The 18,879-nt window shown below is 42.1% G+C and overlaps 1 protein-coding gene across 1 annotated transcript in view; it reads right to left on the reverse strand.

Moving 5' to 3' along the window:
• Positions 1-2,758: 2,758 nt before the first annotated feature.
• Positions 2,759-18,879, reverse strand: part of dnajc3a (DnaJ (Hsp40) homolog, subfamily C, member 3a) — a 95,552-nt gene continuing 79,431 nt past the window's right edge. The window contains exons 9-12 of the mRNA XM_070891689.1: positions 13,636-13,756; positions 12,052-12,184; positions 10,297-10,445; positions 2,759-4,935 (exon numbers count right to left, since the gene is read on the reverse strand). Coding sequence (XP_070747790.1) covers positions 4,778-4,935; positions 10,297-10,445; positions 12,052-12,184; positions 13,636-13,756 — 561 coding nt within the window. The 3' untranslated portion in view covers positions 2,759-4,777. The remainder of the gene's footprint in view (positions 4,936-10,296; positions 10,446-12,051; positions 12,185-13,635; positions 13,757-18,879) is intronic.

Here is an 18,879-nt window from a genome sequence, read left to right on the forward strand (position 1 = left end):
GGCGGAGGTGGGGTGAGATTGTGGCAGAGGAGCAACAGATGAGGGCACAGGGCCCAGCCCACACTGCAATATGTGTGCACACTAGGTCCGTGCAATAGAGCTGGTCTCCAGTCATCCTGGTTAATTCTTGCCACTGGACCAAGACCTAGCTCTGTCAAGCCCGTGGGGTGGCTGGTGTGCAACGGCCACTCCACGTTTAAAAAACAATCCACGCACAGGCATCTTCCACCCCCTCAATTGGAGTTCAGGACTGGAACATCGGGTCCTTCAGCGAAACACCTGTGAACTCCTCATTCCCTTTGATTCGGTTCATTGAGTCCATGCTGGCTCTCTGCCCCACTTAGTTCCTTTTTCACTTCCCCTCTGAACTTTCTATAGATCTCAATCTGACATGTTATACACCCTCTTTTTCTTACTCTATCTCTTGACATCCAGGGAGCTCTAGCTTTGCTTTTCCTACCTTTCCCCCTCATGGGACTGTACCCAAAACATCCCTTTTAAAGGCAGCCCATTTTTCAATTACAGTTTTGCTTGCCAATCTTTGATTCCAATTTACCTGGGCCAGATCCATTCTCAACCTACTGAAATTAGCTCTCTTCCAATTAAGTATTTTTACTCTAGTTCACTATGTTCCCCTACTAACACTTGCTCCATATTTAACTCACCTCACTCCCCAGAATCAGACCCAGCAATGCCTCCTCCTTTGTTGGGCTGGAAACATACTGATCAAGACAGTTCTCCTGAACACACTTCAGAATTCCTTCCCCCTCTCTGCCCTTTACACTATTACTATCCCAGTATGTATTTGGATAGTTGGAGTCCCCCATTATCATTACTCTAATTTCCCTGCAAATTTGCTCCTCTTTATCCTTCCACTAGTTGGTGATCTATAGAATACACCTCTATTGTTTCTCAACTCTGATCAAATAGCTTTGCCTTGGATCCCATGGGCTTTTACTTTGTGACTAGTCAGCCAAGTGGGACCATGCATCACCTCCTGACTTCCCAAAGCCCTTCCACCATCTACAAGGCACAAGTCAGCATTGTGATGGAATACTCTCCATTTGCCTGAATGAGTGCAGCTCCAACAACACTCAAAGTTCAGCACCATCCAGAATCACAGCAAATATGTCCTCTCCCAAACACATGCAGATAGAATGTAGCAGTTTATTTGTTTGAACACACAACTTCTACACACAAAGTAAATGCATGTCAGCAGCAAGTTCTATCAGACCTGAAGTCCACGTTCTTTTTGTAGTGTTGACAGAAGTAACTCTCTCCCAAGCATTGAAAAGCAAATTATTCTCAAGATTAGTTTTACCTTTTACTCCCAAGACATTCTGCTTTTCTTCCCTAGAATGTGAGTGATTTAAGAGAGAAGCATGATCAAGTTGATCACCCAGCAATCTTTCCTAACCCAGACTCTGAAAATAAAGACTTGGCAAATGTTGCAAGGGAAGGAGGGGCAACTAAGAATTGGATCTTGGCAGGTTCTGGATCCGAGAATTAAATCCAGCCCAAACTAGTAACAGCTGTAATGGTCTTAAGTGAGATGTGAAGATACAGTTCTAGTGCAAACTATTCACCATGAATACCAAAATAGACAATCCTGAGGATTTTATTCCACTTGCCTGCTACTATCAGTGTAGTAACTTCTACAGTTGGTGTTAATGTATTATTGGGCAGTAACCAATTTTGAATTACTAGTGTCAGTATTACAAAATGAAATACATTTGGTTAAAATACCTAGTGTTAATCAAACTGTAAACAGGTATGTTTTATGAATCTATATTTCTGCCAATGGAGCTCTGCAGATCACAAATTTTCACTGAAAAAAACAAGCAGCAGTGCATTGATCTCTGTTCAAATTCCCAATTATGTAGTCTCAACATGGATTGATAAAATTGTCCATGTAGAGAGTCAGGTATCACTGAAAACTAAAATTACTTTATTGTTTTTAGGAATATATAATTGGTGAAGAACTAACTCCCTACATTTTATTCTGGCAATTGAAGTCTCTAAACAAATTCATCATAACTGATGTACTTTTTTTTATTTACAATTCTGACACTTTTGTTGGACACAATATAAAAATAGTCCCCAAACTTCAGAACATAGAGTGCAAGTACAAATAGTAAAATTACATTTCAAAACAAGTGCAAAATCATGTGGGAAATTTGTGCTGCAAGTCTACTTCATATTCCTCATCTGTATATCAATATTGTTTGCAGGAAATGTTATTTTATTGCAGACATACAAAACCTTTCGAGTTGTACACAGCATTGCAAGTTTGTCCACACACTGCTCAATCTTTTCTGTACAGAAAACTGGTTTAAACTGAGCCAAATTCCCCATTCTTAGGAACATCAATCAAGGTAATAACTTTACAATGCGATTGCAATACATTTGGCACAATTTTATCTAATGGAACAAAGTTTCAGTTTATAGTTTCCCCCAAAAATACTAAAATAAGGTGTCTTGAGTTTTATCACTCAAAGTTTAGTTGGAAGTAAATAATGATATTATTCACAAGATAAATTTGCATACCAGCTGATATTTGATTTCCTCCCACCAATGATTTGTAAAATAAAATAGCAGTAAGGTCTCAAAGGGTTCAAGCTTAAACCCACTGCTTAAAATTCAGCAACCTCGATAGGCAAGTTTTGTTCATTCATTACCATGCCATCAGATGCGAGTACTCCATCGCCACAAGGCACACCACCTCGGAGAAAAAACATAACCACATGGACACAACCAGGAGAAATATATAAAATCCTTTAATCAAACTGTTTAATAAGCTATATTACCATACAATAGCCACGTGGGCCTTAATTTTCTGTACGCACTGGCAATGAGGAAACTCAGCCGCCACCAACATAGACTGGAAAATTGTGAACAATCCATAACTGCTGGCAGCAGCCACAGCTCCCAAGCGCCAGTATGTACTTGGGGAAATCACCCCCATACCATTGTTCTGCAAGCAGAAAGGTTATATTTATTGTCCTTCACAGTGACGTGAATGGAATACTAGTCTGATGTGAGATATCAAATCATTTGCATTGAGATCTTTCTTTTTCTATGGTCTTGAATTAATTTTAAATCCATCTTTCATGATGAGTAGACAATTCTGATGTCAGTCAAAATATTACTCTGGCATTCACATAAGAGTATATTCTGTTTTTATACGGTCAGTAAACAAGACAAAAATATACCCCATCTTGCTCCTCAAACCTTGTGCAGCACATCAAGAATGGGCAATTTTTTTTCAGGCACAACGAATGCAAGATGTTATTAGTATTCAGTGTTCCAAGGTCCCTTAACAGACATGTTTCAGATACAATGCATGAGAGCTTCGAGTAGCATAGGCTTTCTGACCCAAAGGTAATGTAAATGAGGGGGGGCTTCCTTGCATATCTGCCTTAGAGACTGGCATCAAAATCTACCCCCTAGTGCAAAGATTCATTAGAATATTTTCTATATTCAACACTCAAGTCTTGTATGGTCTATGAAAAGATACACAGCTGTAAATTCAAATCTGAAATTTCCTACTGCATTACTATGATAGAAAAAACCCCTGCAAAACACCCTTCAGAGAGGTTATTTTCCTACCATTAACTAGGGAAAAATGTGTTTTATAGAAAATTTAAATAGGCACAGTTCTAATGGTGTTTTTTTTAATTACTCATCTCCAAAAATTGAAAGGAAAGATTTATGTAACCAGAAATATCACTCCATCAGTCACCAAGCGACATATATAAAATAGGGAGCTGGGCACTTTCTCTCTCCATGGAGATAAATGTTCAGTTTATACAAAAAATTAATTTGTCATAATTTGAGGTGGGCAGATTCTAATGCCAGCCAAGCTAGGACTTCAAACTTTACAGTGGCAGAGTACAGATAAATTCAGTTTTGAAAGTCTGCACACTATTTTGAGACGTCTGTAGATGACACATTTACCTGCAGCACATACATTTTTTTTTGGTCAGGGTTAAAGCCTGTATAGATTTACTAAAATTCCCATTTCCTCCAAAATTATAAAGAGGTTCCCACTAAAGAATATCCAGGTGACCATTTGCTACATCGGGAATAATCCTTCTTTCTTTTGTATATATGTGTGAAAACATTCCAGTGTCCTTACCCATTAACAAGTTACAAGTGGATTAATTAGATCAAATAGTGAATGGGACATCTTCAGTATATATAAAACAAAGATATTTAAGGTCCCATGAGAGGATGGATATTAGAATATTTTGATTTAAAAAGTGCAAGTTCTACTTCTGCGAATTTGAAGCAGTCCCACAGCATAAACAGTAATGAGGTCAGATATGTGCCATTGCAAGTCACTAATCCACTCACATCCTATTGAAAGGGACATTATAACTGGCCTAAAGAGTATTTGAGTAATGACACAAGATGGTACTGTTGCCATTTGATCACATCATATTTGGAGGAAGGTTTGTTATTTTGTCTTAGGAGCCAAGGACTTTCAAATTACCCCTACACATTAGAAAATATTTATGGGGGAATAAATTGTTTTCAATGGGACCAGATTTTATAAGGCAATTTGCTTTATTACAAGTGTACACTGCATTTCATTATGTTTAAGGAAAATATTTCAAAACTGTACTTTACATGTGAAAAATACTACATTCTGAACATTTTTGGCTGAACAAAAAAGTTACACTGCTTAAACCTTTAGTTCTGGGTTCCTGGCATCACATTCAACATTTCTGTTCTTATGAAGTCTTTCTAGAAATGAGTAACCAATACTCAAGTTTTAGTTAAAGTGGAATTTGAAATTAAAAGGTCCTCCTGAGCCGAAAGGATTAAATCCTTGCCATTGATTCCAGGATCTGTGAAAGTGATGACCACCTCCGCCCTGTTGATTTTCTGGATCCAGTGGATCCTCCCCTGAATCAAACTTCTTCCTCATCTCTATAATGAAGAAACAAAGACACTTAGATGACGAATACTAAATAGTACTTTTCTAGAGACTGAAAAATTCATTAATCAAATATTACTTTTTTGGTTGAGAATATTCATCACATGTTAAAGTCTCGAAAGTATTTACAAAAAACATACAAGGACCCTAATTTCATGCTGTTTGTTTCTCGGCCTGGAGCTAGAGCTTTACAAGCAGCTCCAAACTGTAAAATATCAAATAGGAATTAAACTCTGACTGAGGTGGTATTTGCTTAGACATTGTGGCCTGGCATTGAGAGAGATGGGTCAGCTGAAATAAATCTCTACCTTAGCAGCAGAATACACAATGTTATTATAAAACAGCATATCAAACTTTCCATGAGCAACATAATAGGAAACTTGCTGCTATAGATAAATTACTGCTTTTTGAAAATTAAAGTGCTAAACATTCCAAAAGGAAGGTGGTTTTATGCCCGTTATGTGCTATAGGTATTACTGAACAGATAAAGCAGAATTCCAACTTGAATTCATCCCAAAGTACTTTACTCTTCAGATGTGCTTCATTGGTTTAATCACTGCTGCATGCAAATTGTCTTCCAGATTTGCCTAAATTATGACAAAATCCCACAAACAGCAATAAAATAAATGACCAGATAATATATTGTTTTAATATAAAGTAGTATTAGTTGAGGGATAAATATTAGCCAAGACCCCAGAGGAACTCCCCTGCTCTTCTTAAAATAGTGCCATGGGATTGTTTATATCCACCTTATGGTTTACCATCTCATCCAAAAGACTGCATCTCAGTATAGCAGATTATGTGCTTAATAGTTTGGAGCGGAGCTTAAACCACAAATTTCTGACTCAAGAAGTAAAAGTATTGCCACTGAGCCAAAGCTTGACTGCATCCATGATATAGCTACATTAATCTTTTATCATTTTGGTCAGCTGAAAAACAACTTTAGGTCCTGATTCTCACCCAGACACAGGTACCAAAAGTTTTAAGGTTTAAAAGTGGCAATGCTTCAAGATTTACCCAAAACTGCTTAGCAAGTGAAAAATGAATTGACAAATCACAAAGACGAAGGGTCGTCGACCCAAATCGTTAACTCTGCTTTCTCCACAGATGCTGCCTGACCCGCTGAAGATTTTCAGCATTTTCTGTTTTTATTCCAAATTCCAGCATCCGCAGTATTTTGCTTTTGTAAGACATTAAACCAATCTGGCTGTTCCAAGTGGAATTAAAATATTCCATGATACTATTTGAAGAACAGGGGAGTTCTTCCATTATCCTGGCCAACATTTATCCTTCAAACAACTCCAGAGACTTGACCACATAATCTAGGTTGACAGTCCAGTGCAAGTGAGTGCTGCACTGTCGGAGATGCAGTCTTTCGGATGAAACATGGACGTAAAAGATCCTATGACAATATTTTGAAGAGCAGGGGAGATCTCCCCTGCCACAGCCATAGTATAGCTCCATCCTCATCTACATCATAGCATAAGTTGTTTTCCAAAAACCCTGCACAAATTGCATGGATTTCATGCAGTAGCATTACTCCATTGCACATAAATTTAAAATCTGAATAGGCAAATTTACTTTTAGTCCTAACATTTTAAATCACATTGCATCCTGGCCAATATTTATCTCTCAACCAACATCGTTGAGATTATCTGGTCATTATCACATTGTATTTCTGGGACCTTGCTGTGTGAAAATTGGCTGTGTGTTTCCTACATTACAACAGTAAATTTACTTCAAAAAGTATTTGCAAAAAGTTTTGCCTCAGCAGAGCTTGGAGACAAAGCTGGGTGAAGTGCATTTGGAGTTAATCGCAAGCAGAGTGAAAGAATTTGGTGATGGTAGGAATTTAGTGGAGAGGAGGAAGGTGGTTTCTCAGATCCAACTCAGAAGGAGGACTCTAAGTTAAATATCTAGATATCTAATACTAAGCACAAGATATCTAGATATATATTATTTCAGATTCCAACATCTGCAGTATTTTTTTTTTTTTTAAAATAGCCCTGCAGAATCTTGTATGTTTCAATGAGATCACCTCTCATTCTTCCAAACTCGAGACCATAGGCCCATTCTACACAATCTCTCATCATAAGGCAGCCCTCTCATCCCAGGAATCAATCTAGTGAACCTCCGTTGCACCACCTCCAAGGTAAGTATATCCTTCCTTAGATAAGGAGACCAAAACTGTGCACAGGTCTCACCAAGTCCCTGTACAATTGTAGCAAGACTTCCTTACTCTTATACTCCAATCCCTGTGCAATAAAGAACATGCCATTTGCCTCCCTTATTGCTTGCTGTACCTGCATGCTCTCTGTGTTTCTCACACAAGGACACACAAATCTCTACCAAAGTGAATAACCTCACATTTCCCTACATTATACTCCATCTGCCATCTTACTGCCCACTCACTCAGTCTATCTATATCCCATTACAGACTGTGTCTCTTTCTTCTTTCCCCCCCACCCCCCCAAGCTTTGTATAGTCAGCAAACTTGGATACATTGCACTCGGTCCCTTCATCTGGGTCATTGATATAGATTAAAAATAGCTGAGGCCCCAGTACTGGTCCTTGCGTCACCCTACTACTGACAGCCTGCCAACCTGAAAATGACCCGTTTATCCCGACTCTGTTTTCTGTCCGTTAACCAATTCGCTATCCATGCTAATTAATTACATCCAATCCCATGAGCCCTTCTGTAATAACCTTTTATGTGGCACCTTATCGAATGTTTTTTGGAAATCCAAGTATACTACATCCACTGGTTCCCCTTTACCCTGCTAGCTACATCCTCAAAAAATTCTAATAAATTTGTCAAACAAGATTTTCCTTTCATAAAACCATGCTGACTCTGCACAATCAGGTTATGATTTTCTAAATGCCCTGATTAAACTTCTTAGGGAGATTCTTCTGTAGTTGCCGCAGTTGGACTTGTTCCCTTTTTTGAAAATGGTCACAATCACTGCATCTGGGAGATCTCCCAGCATGCTCTCCTCCCTCTAGATGAGAGAGGAGGTCATGTATCCGCGCCAACAGCGCCTCTCCGCCATATTTTAGTGCCTCAGCAGGGATTCCATCCGCTCCAGTTGCCTTGTTTTTGAGCTGTCTTACAGCTTTCCTACCTCGTGCAACGTTGGGGTTTCACTGAGGTGGTGGCAGGTCACATGCTGCGGGATGGGGTAGAGGACACTCGAGTCAAAGGCAGAGTCTCGATTGAGTAGATCTTCAAAATGCTCCTACCAACGGGCCCTGATTGCCTCGGTATCCTTGATAAGTGTTTCCCCATTCTTGGCAGCATTGAAGCACTGACTACACTTGATCAGCTCCGCTGGGCAGGCCATGTCGTTCGCATGCCATACATGAGACTCCCGGAACAAGCTCTACTCGGAACTCCTTCATGGCAAACAAGCCAAAGGTGGACAGAGAAAACGTTACAAGGACACCCTCAAAGCCTCCCTAGTAAAGTGCAGCATCCCCACCGACTGCTGGGAGTCCCTGGCCAAAGACCGCGGATCCGGGAGGGCGCTAAACGCCTAGAGACTCGTCGGCAAGTGCATGCGGAAGACACGTGTGGCAAACCTGTCCCACCCTCTCTTACCCTCAACTCCTGTCTGTCCCACCTGTGGCAGGGGCTGTGGCTCTCATACTGGACTGTTGTCACCTAATGACTCATTTTAAGAGTGGAAGCAAGTCTTCCTCGATTCCGAGGGACTGCCTATGATGATGACCACTGCTTAACAATGGGTTCCAGTATTTTCCCGACGACTGATGTCAGGCTAACTGGCCTGTAGTTCCCCGTTTTATCTCACTCCTTTCTTGAATAACGGTTACATTTGCTACTTTCCAATCCGCTGGGACCGTTCCGAAATTATACAGATTCTAGAAGATCAAAACCAGTGCATCCACTATCTGCTCCACTATCTGCAGCCATGCCTTTTAGAGCTTTAGGATATAGGCCGTTAGGTCCGGGAGATTTGTCGGCTTGTAGTCCCATTAGTTTTTCTCCACCTATATTAATTACATTAAGTTCCTCACCTTCATTCGACCCTTGGTTCCCCACCATTTTACATATGCTTTTTGCATCATCTACTGTGAAGACAGATACAAAATATTTGTTTCATGTTTCTGCCATTTCCTTATTCCCCATAATAATTTCTCCTGTCTCAGCCTCTAAGGGACCAATGTTTACTTTTGCTGCTCTCTTCCTTTTTACATACTTATAGAAGTTCTTCCAATATGTTTTCGCTCATTATATTTTTTTCCTCATCATTGTTGGTTTCTGAAACTCTCCCAATTCTCAGGCTTACTACAATTCCTCGCAACATTATAAGCTTTTTCTTTCAATCTAATGCTATCCTTGACCATCATGATCCACCAGTAGCCATATAACTTCCTGGAAGAGGCAAAAAAACCCTAAACATTTAGCTTAAGTAGAGTTAATATAAATCAGACCAGCATAAGGGATGTGTAGGAGGAAGAAAAGGAAGAGGAGAATGGGAGAAAAATGCAAAAAAGCCGAGAAACTATCTACTACCTTGATGATGGGGATGGAGTCGAGTAAGATTGGGACAAAATATCATCTCAATGAGGTTTGGTGGGGGGTTGGAACATAGAGATGGCTATGATTTTCAGATACTGGGAAATTTGAGAGAAACAGGCACATGCCTAATTAAAGACAGCAAGGTTCCAGAGCAGGTGTGTAAAAGGTAGATGGGGCAAGGGTAGGCTGATTGGTACGAGTTGTGGCTTGGGCTGCATTCAAGAGAATTGCTGGGGATTTTCAGGCTCTTAGATTAGCAGTTTCCGATGTTATGCTCTTCTTTGTAGCAGGTAACCTGTAGATTACTAAATTGTAAGATCAACAAGCCAAATTTATAAATAGGGCACAAGACGACTTGGAGCGGGAATGAGGGGGTCAACAGAGGCAGTTTTCAAACATGAGTGGGAAAGGGGTAAAAAGCAGATTGGAAGTTGGTCCAGCATTAATAGTATGCTGAAACTTAGATCTCAACATTTCACTTAGAAATAATACTCGAGAGTTGCCATTGGGAATGAGATACTGGTGCAGAGCCATCTGGAGGCCAGGGTGCAGAGCTACATGAAGATTCTTGCTTCTCAACCCAAGGTTATGTCACATACTTAACATGGAAATGGCCCAATAAAGCACCACTTTCAGGCTTAGCAGATGCTGCAGATAAATGTTTCCAGTTTTAACATGGATTTTGCCAGAGGCTGAACCAGAAGAAAGTTTTCAATGCATTTTGAAATGGAATGTCAATGACTCATTCAGCAATTTTAATATACAATGGATGTCTGAAATATGTAGCTAAAGGAGAAAAGAAGCCACTCCATACCTGGATCAGTGAGTACTTCTTTAGCAGCTGCTATGTCTATGAATTTTTTTTCTGCTTGCTTCTTTTCATTTTCTTCCTGGAAGTTATCAGGATGCCACTGCATTGCCAGCTTTCTGTATGCTTTTATAATCTCACGTTTTTTGGCATTTCTGAAATGTCAAAAGTATTAAGAAGCTGTGTTCGCACAACAACCTGTTGAGGTTATAGTGGATTAAAATGCACATCTACACACATTGGGCCCAAGTTTCCACATGATTTGCACCTGATTTTTTAGGAGCAACTGGTGGAGAACGGACTATCTTAGAAATCGCAATTCTCCACTTTTTTTTTTCTGCAGTTCTAGTCAGGTAGAACAGAACAGAATTTTTTCTTCAAAAGGGGGTGTGTCCGGCCACTGACACCCGATTTCAAAGTTTCCACAGTGAAAATGTACTCCAAACTAAGTTAGAATGGAGCAAGTGAAGATTTTTGTAGAACTGAAAAAACCTGTTCTACACATTAAAAAAATCAGGCGCAGGTTACAAATTAGGCGTCCAGAACGAGGTGGGGGGGGGAAGGGAAGTCATTAAATTCTACAATAAATCTTTAGTTATACTTATACAAATAAATCCAACTTGAATAAACATTTATAAGCAAAGAAAAGATTAAATAAACCATCTTCCTACCTGTGTGAAAGTTCTTCAGGCAGGTCTTTAGGAAGCGGTTTGCCGTCGGGACTGAAGGCTGAACGGGCCGGGCCTGTCCCCAGCACCAGAGGTAGGTGGCGTTGGGTTGGGTCGGGGAGAGAGGTTCGGTTCGGGTCGGCGGGGGAGGGAGGGAGAGAGAGAGAGGGAGGGAGGGTCAGGTCGGGTCGGGAGGGTCAGGTCGGGGAGAGGGAGGTCAGGTCAGGAACAGGGAGGGGGAGGTCAGGTCGGATCCAGTCCGGGGGCGAGAGTAGAGTCGGGTCGAGTCGGGTGGGAGCGGCAGACGCAGACGGGTCCGGTCGGGAGGCGGAAGCAGGAGCGGCGGGGAAGCAGGAGCGGGAGTCGGCAGGAAGCAGGAGCTGGCCGTGGGAGGAGCCTTATTCACGCAGCCCCAGTGAGGCCATTGGGCCAGGGCTAGGGGCTGCGTGCTTCGGGCCCCTTCCACACAGTTTCGGGCGCCTGGAGCTACTGCACTTGCGTGCCCACTGTAGCGCGCATGTGCAGAGCTCCCGGCACTGTTTTCGGCGCAGGGTCCTAGCTCCGCCCCCCTACAGCTTCTGCTGCGCCGCGCCGAGGGCCAGAGGACCTGCAGGGAGGTGGAGAATACGGAGGGTTTTTTTAGGCGCACTTTGTGGCACGAAAAATGGGTGCCTGTTTTTTATCGTGTGGAAACTTGGGCCCATTATACGGAGTATGGCTTTGAAAGAGGCTTTGTTGCTCTATATTTTAGCTTATCGTAAATATGATTAGAAGTAAAAACTGGATAATGAAGTTTGCTCAGGAGTTAAATATACATGTTATGTACTGGTTATGCTTACAATTACAAATGCAAACATTACTTCTCTTTTTGCAGCACTTAATTTAAAAATGTATTCAATGCAAGTGTCATCCTGTAATCTCACTATTTGCAAATGAAGAAACCCATGTATAGTCATTATAAACGGACTATTGAATTGAAGTTAAAATATATTTTATAAATTCTAATTTAAGCATCTAAAGGATTTTCTATTGCCTCACCCCAGATACAAGATCTTTAGATACTAGTAATAATAGCCAGAGATGCAGTAAATACCTTTTCACTCCTAATATTTTGTAGTAATCTTTCTTCTGTGACTGTTTTAGAAGTTTCTGTGCCCTTTCCAGCCCTTCTTTTATTCCTTGTTCATTGTCACTGTGTTCTCTTGCAACTTCATAGTCTTTGATCGCTGTACAAAACACCAGACAACTCTTCAGTAAGTCACGGTCAGGACTCTACACATTCACTTCAGTCCTTAAGTAGGCATCATGCAGTTGGTATTTTTCCAACTTAAAGAAACTCATGAATTAATGTTTTATAATGGGTGGATGTCTATGGGGTAAAAGTGAGCTAGCTTATTAAAGTCTTCTCATCGTCATCCTTCATACCTCAGAATTAAATCAGACAGGGAAGTTGGAGGAAGGGAAAATGCAGAATTTAGAGATTAGAAACTACTACTTGTAATATTACTGAACAAATATTTAACGTCCAAATGACATTCCATTTCAAATTGATTAATACTGCCAATAAAATAGCAGGAACAGTAATGTCACTGAAATTTTTAAGCCTGTAATGTTTTTAAAAAGTATTTTAAAAGTATTCACAGCTTCTTCCAGTGGTTCAGTTGGTAAATGCAGTTGAGCTATATAGATAAGTAAAGTAGCAGGCTGGAGTCCCAGTCTGATCTCAGTCAAGATAGCAGTATGTCTGCTACTCTTGGCCTCAGCACTCAAGTTGGAGAGAGCAGCAGAGGAAAGGGAAGGAATTCCTGAGTGCATGTGTGGACATTGGCTTAAGACAGGACTGGGCTAAGTTGCAATTACCCCATCCAGCAGTTGTAACCTTGCCCACACTTGGTGTCTCGGCTCACACATGAAGAATAGCCACTATGATGAAGTACTTAAGAGTACAGTCCAGCACAAATTAACATCTGCAGAGGAATACAACAAAATTCAAAGAATAATTTACAGTGATGACACTGGGTGGTTGCTATTATATCCTTACTGGACCATTCATGCGCATATATGCAACGAGAGAGAAAGTGACAACATAAAGCCTTCTGCTGTAAAATCTATCATTTTTGTTAACTATGAATCAATGCTGGCTGATGCAACAGCAGTACTGCAGCAAGAAAGCAAAATAAAGGAAAGAGAGGGCAGAAATGATGGTTTTCTTTGTTACATCTAACTACGCTTCTCTTAGGCAATCCCTCGGAGTTGAGGATGACTTGCTTCCACACTACGAGTTCTCAGGTGACTGATGAGTCCAATGCGGGACCTACAGTCTCTGTCACTGGTGGGGCAGACGGTGGATGAAGGGATGAGTGGTCGTGCGTTCCTTCCACGCTACACACCTTACACTCAGTTTGCTGCTGGACTGCCTACTTTTTGTAAGACTGCTTAACATAACCTAAACTTCAGATATTTAGACTTGTTCGACTCTGTAGCTAAAGTGACCCATTCAAATAAACATTTAAAGTTGAGAATAAGACTGTTACACCAAGAACTGTATATATCCCAGCTACACATAACTGTAATAAGTTTCCCTTAGTTGCAGTTTATAAAACCAGTTCAAAAGGAATGAATGAGATTTTAGCTTTTAACTGACAATAGGCATATACATAAAACAAGGAGATAGTACCTTCTTCATATTGTTCCTCTAAAATATAAGCTTCTGCTCGGTCTTTCAATGCATTTATATTGTTTGTATCCTGCTCCAATACTTGCGTGCAAGTGTTAATAGCTTCTCTTGCTTGTTGGTTCTAAACGAGAGAGATTATATTAATAGTAGAATACCATTTGAAGGAGCACTATCTTTATGAATTACTTATCAATCTTCTTTGGAAGGAAAAAGAGCTATACATAATTTTTTTTATTGTGCCTACATGATGTAGTGTGTTTTAATCAGATCTACGTTACCTGCAAATGGGCAAAGTGTCCAATATTTTTACAAGATTCATTCAACAAAACTCAATTGCAATCCATAAAAAGATGAATGGCTAAAACACAATTATAAATGTTTATTAATTCTAAATTATGACTTGAGACAGAGGAGGTGCAGAAGTCAATTAACCTGTGGCAAACTGTGTTCCAGAATGTCAGCCTGGTGTGTAAATAGTCAGTTTATATTTAATGAATTCTAGGTAGTCAAAGGGCAGCTACTTTGCAAATAAAAAGCAAACAATCCATATTTGGTTCTTCTCTTCGGCAGTCCCTGGGAGTCGAGGATGACTTGCTGCGACACTACGAGTTCTCAGGTGACTGATGAGTCCAATGAGGGACCTAGTCTCAGTCACAGGTGGAGTAGACGGTAGTTGGAGGGACAGGTAGGTGGGGTGCTTGGCTCCCACGCGCTCCCGGCAAAGGGACTAGAGATGTTCGGCGCCTTCCCGGATGCTTCTCCTCCATTTTGACTGGTCTTGGGCCAGGGATTCCCAGGTGTTGGTGGGGATGTTGCACTTTTTCAAGGAAGCTTTGAGGGTGTCCTCGAAGTGTTTCTTCTGCCCACCTGGGGCTCGCTTGCCGTGTCGGAGCTCCGAGTAGAGCGCTTCATTTGGGAGTCTTGTATCGGGCATGCGGACGATGTGGCCCGTCCATCGGAGCTGATCGAGTGTGGTCAATGTTTCGATGCTGGGGATGTTGGCCTGAGCGAGAACACTGACGATGTGCTTATACTGCCAATGGATTTGCAGGATCTTGCGGAGGCAGCTTTGGTGGTACTTCTCCAGTGCTTTGAGGTGCCTGCTGTACATAGTCCATGTCTCTCAGCCATTTAGGAGGGCGGGTATCACTGCTTCTCTGTAGACCATGAGCTTGGTGCTGGGTTTGAAATCCTGGTCTTCAAACACTCTCTTCCTCAGGTGACCGAAGGCTGCACTGGCACACTGAAGGCGGTGTTGGACTTAGTCATCGATGTCTGCCCTTGACAGTAGGCTCCTGAAGTATGGAAAATGGTCCACATTGTCCAAGGCCTCGTCATAGATCTTGATAATCGGGGGGCAGTACTGTGTGGCGGGAGCAGGTCGGTAGAGAACCTGTGTCTTACGGATGTTCAATGTAAGATTCATAGTCCCATACGCTTCAGTGAAGGTGTTGGTGATGGTTTGGAGTTTGACCTCCGAGTGTGCGCAAACGCAAGCATCGTCTGCATACTGTAATTCAATGAGAGAATCTGGACTGGAGACGACGAAGGTTGAACAGTTTCCCGTTTGTTTTGTAGATTAGTTCTACTCCAGCAGAGAGCTTATTGAGGGTGAGATGGAGCATTGCAGCAGGGAAGATCGAGAAGAGCGTTGGTGCGATGACAACCTTGCTTGACCCCAGGCCGTACATGAATTGGGTCTGTGGTGGATCTGTCGGTCAGGATCACGGCCTGCATATCTTTGTGAAGCAGGCGGAGGATGGTGACAAACTTTTGAGGGCAGCCGAATTTGAGGACACTCCATAATCCTTCCTGGTTGATCGTGTCGAAGGCTTTTGAGATCAAAGGCGGCCATGTACCGAGGCTGGTGCATTTTCCTTGAGTTTGACCTGCGATGAAGATCGTGGCCATTGTGCCCCTTAGTGGGCGGAATCCGCATTGCGACTCTGGGAGGAGCTCTTCAGCCACTGGGACAAGGCAATTGAGGAGAATTCTTGTGACTTTTCCTGTGGCAGACAGCAGTGAAACTCCTCTGTAATTACCGCAATCGGACTGGTGACCTTTCTTGAAGATGGTCACGATTACAGCGCCAGAGATCCCCTGACACGCTCTCCTCCTTCCAAATAAGAGAAAGGAGTTCATGGATTTGTGCCAAAAGTGTTTCTCCGCTATGCTTTAGCAGGGATTCCATCTGCTCAAGGCCTTGTTGTTCTTCAGTTGTCGGATGGCCTTTTCAACCTCATGCCGGGATGGGTTGTGCTGAGGTGGTGGCGGGTAGCATGCTGCGCGAAGGAGTCGATGACCCTCGCATCGAAGACAGAATCTCGGTAACGTAGCTCTCTGAAGTGCTCCTTCCAGCGGGCACTGGCTGCCTCTGTGTCCTTGATGACTGTCATTGGTTACTACAGTGGATGTTATCAAGAGGATTTGAGGAATGCAATAGTACAAAGATTAAATAGGCAACATCAGTTTTTTCAAATATTCATTCTAGAACCTGGGTTCAAATGGATTTGAGCTTCTTTCTTTTAGATAGCGGTCAAGGCAAGCTTTTTCCCTTAAAAAAAAGGTATCAATCCCATTTTCTCCCAGTATTTATCTCTTTGGGTCTGAAATAAATTATGGTAGAAGGCAGGAAGTAATGATCTGAATGTCTCAACCAGTCCTAGTCTGACTCAGCCACGAGAAGATACAGGAACTTTACAAAAATTACTCCTCAAATTCCTTCTCCCTCTTTCATGGCTAGTTGTCAGGCCTCCTCCCACACCAATGTGTCAGAGATTGGCAACTCAGTGGAAAGCAGCAACTGATCCATCTCCCATAAGAACATAAGAAATAGGAGGAGTAGGCCATACAGCCCCTCGAGCCTGCTCCGCCATTTAATAAGATCATGGTTGATCTTCGACCTCAACTCCACTTTACCGCCCGATCACCATATCCCTCGATTCCCCGAGAGTTCAAAAATCTATCTATCTAAGCCTTGAATATACTCAATGATTTCGCATCAACAGCCCTCTGGGGCAGAGGATTCCAAAGATTTACAATCTCTGAGTGAAGAAATGCCCCCTCATCTCTGTCTTAAATGGCCGACCCCTTACCCTGAGACGGTGACCCCTGGTTCTAGACTCTCCAGCCCGGGGGAAACAATCTCTCAGCATCTTCCCTTCAGAATCTTGTATGTTTCAATGAGGTCATCTCTCATTCTTCTAAACTGGAGACTATAGACCCATTCTATCAAAAGGCAGCCCTTTCATCCCAGGAATCAATCTAGTGAACCTCCGTTGCACCACCTCCAAGGTCAGTATATCCTTCCTTAGATAAGGAGACCAAAACTGTGCACAGTACTCCAGGTGTGGTCTCAGCAAGTCCCTGTACAATTGTAGCAAGACTTCTTTACTCTTATACACCAATCCCTGTGCAATAAAGGACAACATGCCATTTGCCTTCCTTATTGCTTGCTGTACCTGCATGCTAGCTTTCTGTTTTTTGCACAAGGACACACAAATCTCTAACACCAACATTTAAAGCTTTCTCACCATTTAAAAAATATTCTGATTTACTATTCCTCCTGCTAAAAAAGTGAATAACCTCACATTTCCCTACATTATACTCCATCTGCCATCTTACTGCCCACTCACTCAGTCTATCTATATCCCTTTGCAGATTCTGTTCTCACAGCTCATTGTCATCCTCCTCCTCCTCCTCGCCCCCCAGCTTTGTATTGTTAACATATATAAACATAAGAACATAAGAATTAGGAACAGGAGTAGGCCATCTAGCCCCTCGAGCCTGCTCCGCCATTCAACAAGATCATTGCTGATCTGGCCGTGGACTCAGCTCCACTTACCCGCCCTCTCCCCGTAACCCTTAATTCCCTTATTGGTTAAAAATCTATCTATCTGTGACTTGAATACATTCAATGAGCTAGCCTCACTGCTTCCTTGGGCACAGAATTCCACAGATTCACAACCCTCTGGGAGAAGAAATTCCCTCTCAACTCGGTTTTAAATTGGCTCCCCCGTATTTTGAGGCTGTGCCCCCTAGTTCTAGTCTCCCCTACCAGTGAAACAACCTCTCTGCCTCTATCTTGTCTATCCCTTTCATTATTTTAAATGTTTCTATAAGATCACCCCTCATCCTTCTGAACTCCAACGAGTAAAGACCCAGTCTACTCAATCTACCATCAAAAGGTAACCCCCTCATCTCCGGAATCAACCTAGTGAATCGTCTCTGTACCCCCTTCAAAGCTAGTATATCCTTCCTTAAGTAAGGTGACCAAAATTGCACGCAGCACTCCAGGTGCGGCCTCACCAATACCCTGTACAGTTGCAGCAGGATCTCCCTGCTTTTTTACTCCATCCCTCTCGCAATGAAGGCCAACATTCCATTCGCCTTCCTGATTACCTGCAAACTAACTTTTTGGGATTCATGCACAAGGACCCCCAGGTCCCTCTGCACCGCAGCATGTTGTAATTTCTCCCCATTTAAATAATATTCCCTTTTACTGTTTCCCCCCTCCCCCCCCCCCCCCAAGGTGGATGACCTCACACTTTCCGACATTGTATTCCATCTGCCAAACCTTAGCCCATTCGCTTAACCTATCCAAATCTCTTTGCAGCCTCGGTGTCCTCTACACAACCCACTTTCCCACTAATCTTTGTGCCATCTGCAAATTTTGTTATACTACACTCTGTCCCCTCTTCCAGGTCATCTATGTATAGTGTATCCCTGTGGCACACCACTAACCACCAATTTCCAACCCAAAAAGGACCCATTTATCCCGACTCTCTGCTTTCTGTTCGCCAGCCAATTCTCTATCCATGCTAATACATTTCCTCTGACTCCGCGTACCTCTATCTTCTGCAGTAATCTTTTGTGTGGCACCTTATCGAATACCTTTTGGAAATCTAAATACACCACATCCATCGGTACACCTCTATCCACCATGCTCGTTATATCCTCAGAGAATTCCAGTAAATTAGTTAAACATGATTTCCCCTTCATGAATTCGTGCTGCGTCTGCTTGATTGCACTATTCCTATCTAGATGTCCCGCTATTTCTTCCTTAATGATAGTTTCAAGCATTTTCCCCATTACTGATGTTAAACTAACCGGCCTATAGTTACCTGCCTTTTGTCTGCCCCCTTTTTTTAAACAGAGGCGTTACATTAGCTGCTTTCCAATCCGCTGGTACCTCCCCAGAGTCCAGAGAATTTTGGTAGATTATAACAAATGCATCTGCTATAA

The sequence above is a fragment of the Pristiophorus japonicus genome, chromosome 10 (genome assembly GCF_044704955.1).
Source record: "Pristiophorus japonicus isolate sPriJap1 chromosome 10, sPriJap1.hap1, whole genome shotgun sequence".
NCBI classification, from domain to species: Eukaryota; Metazoa; Chordata; class Chondrichthyes; family Pristiophoridae; genus Pristiophorus; species Pristiophorus japonicus.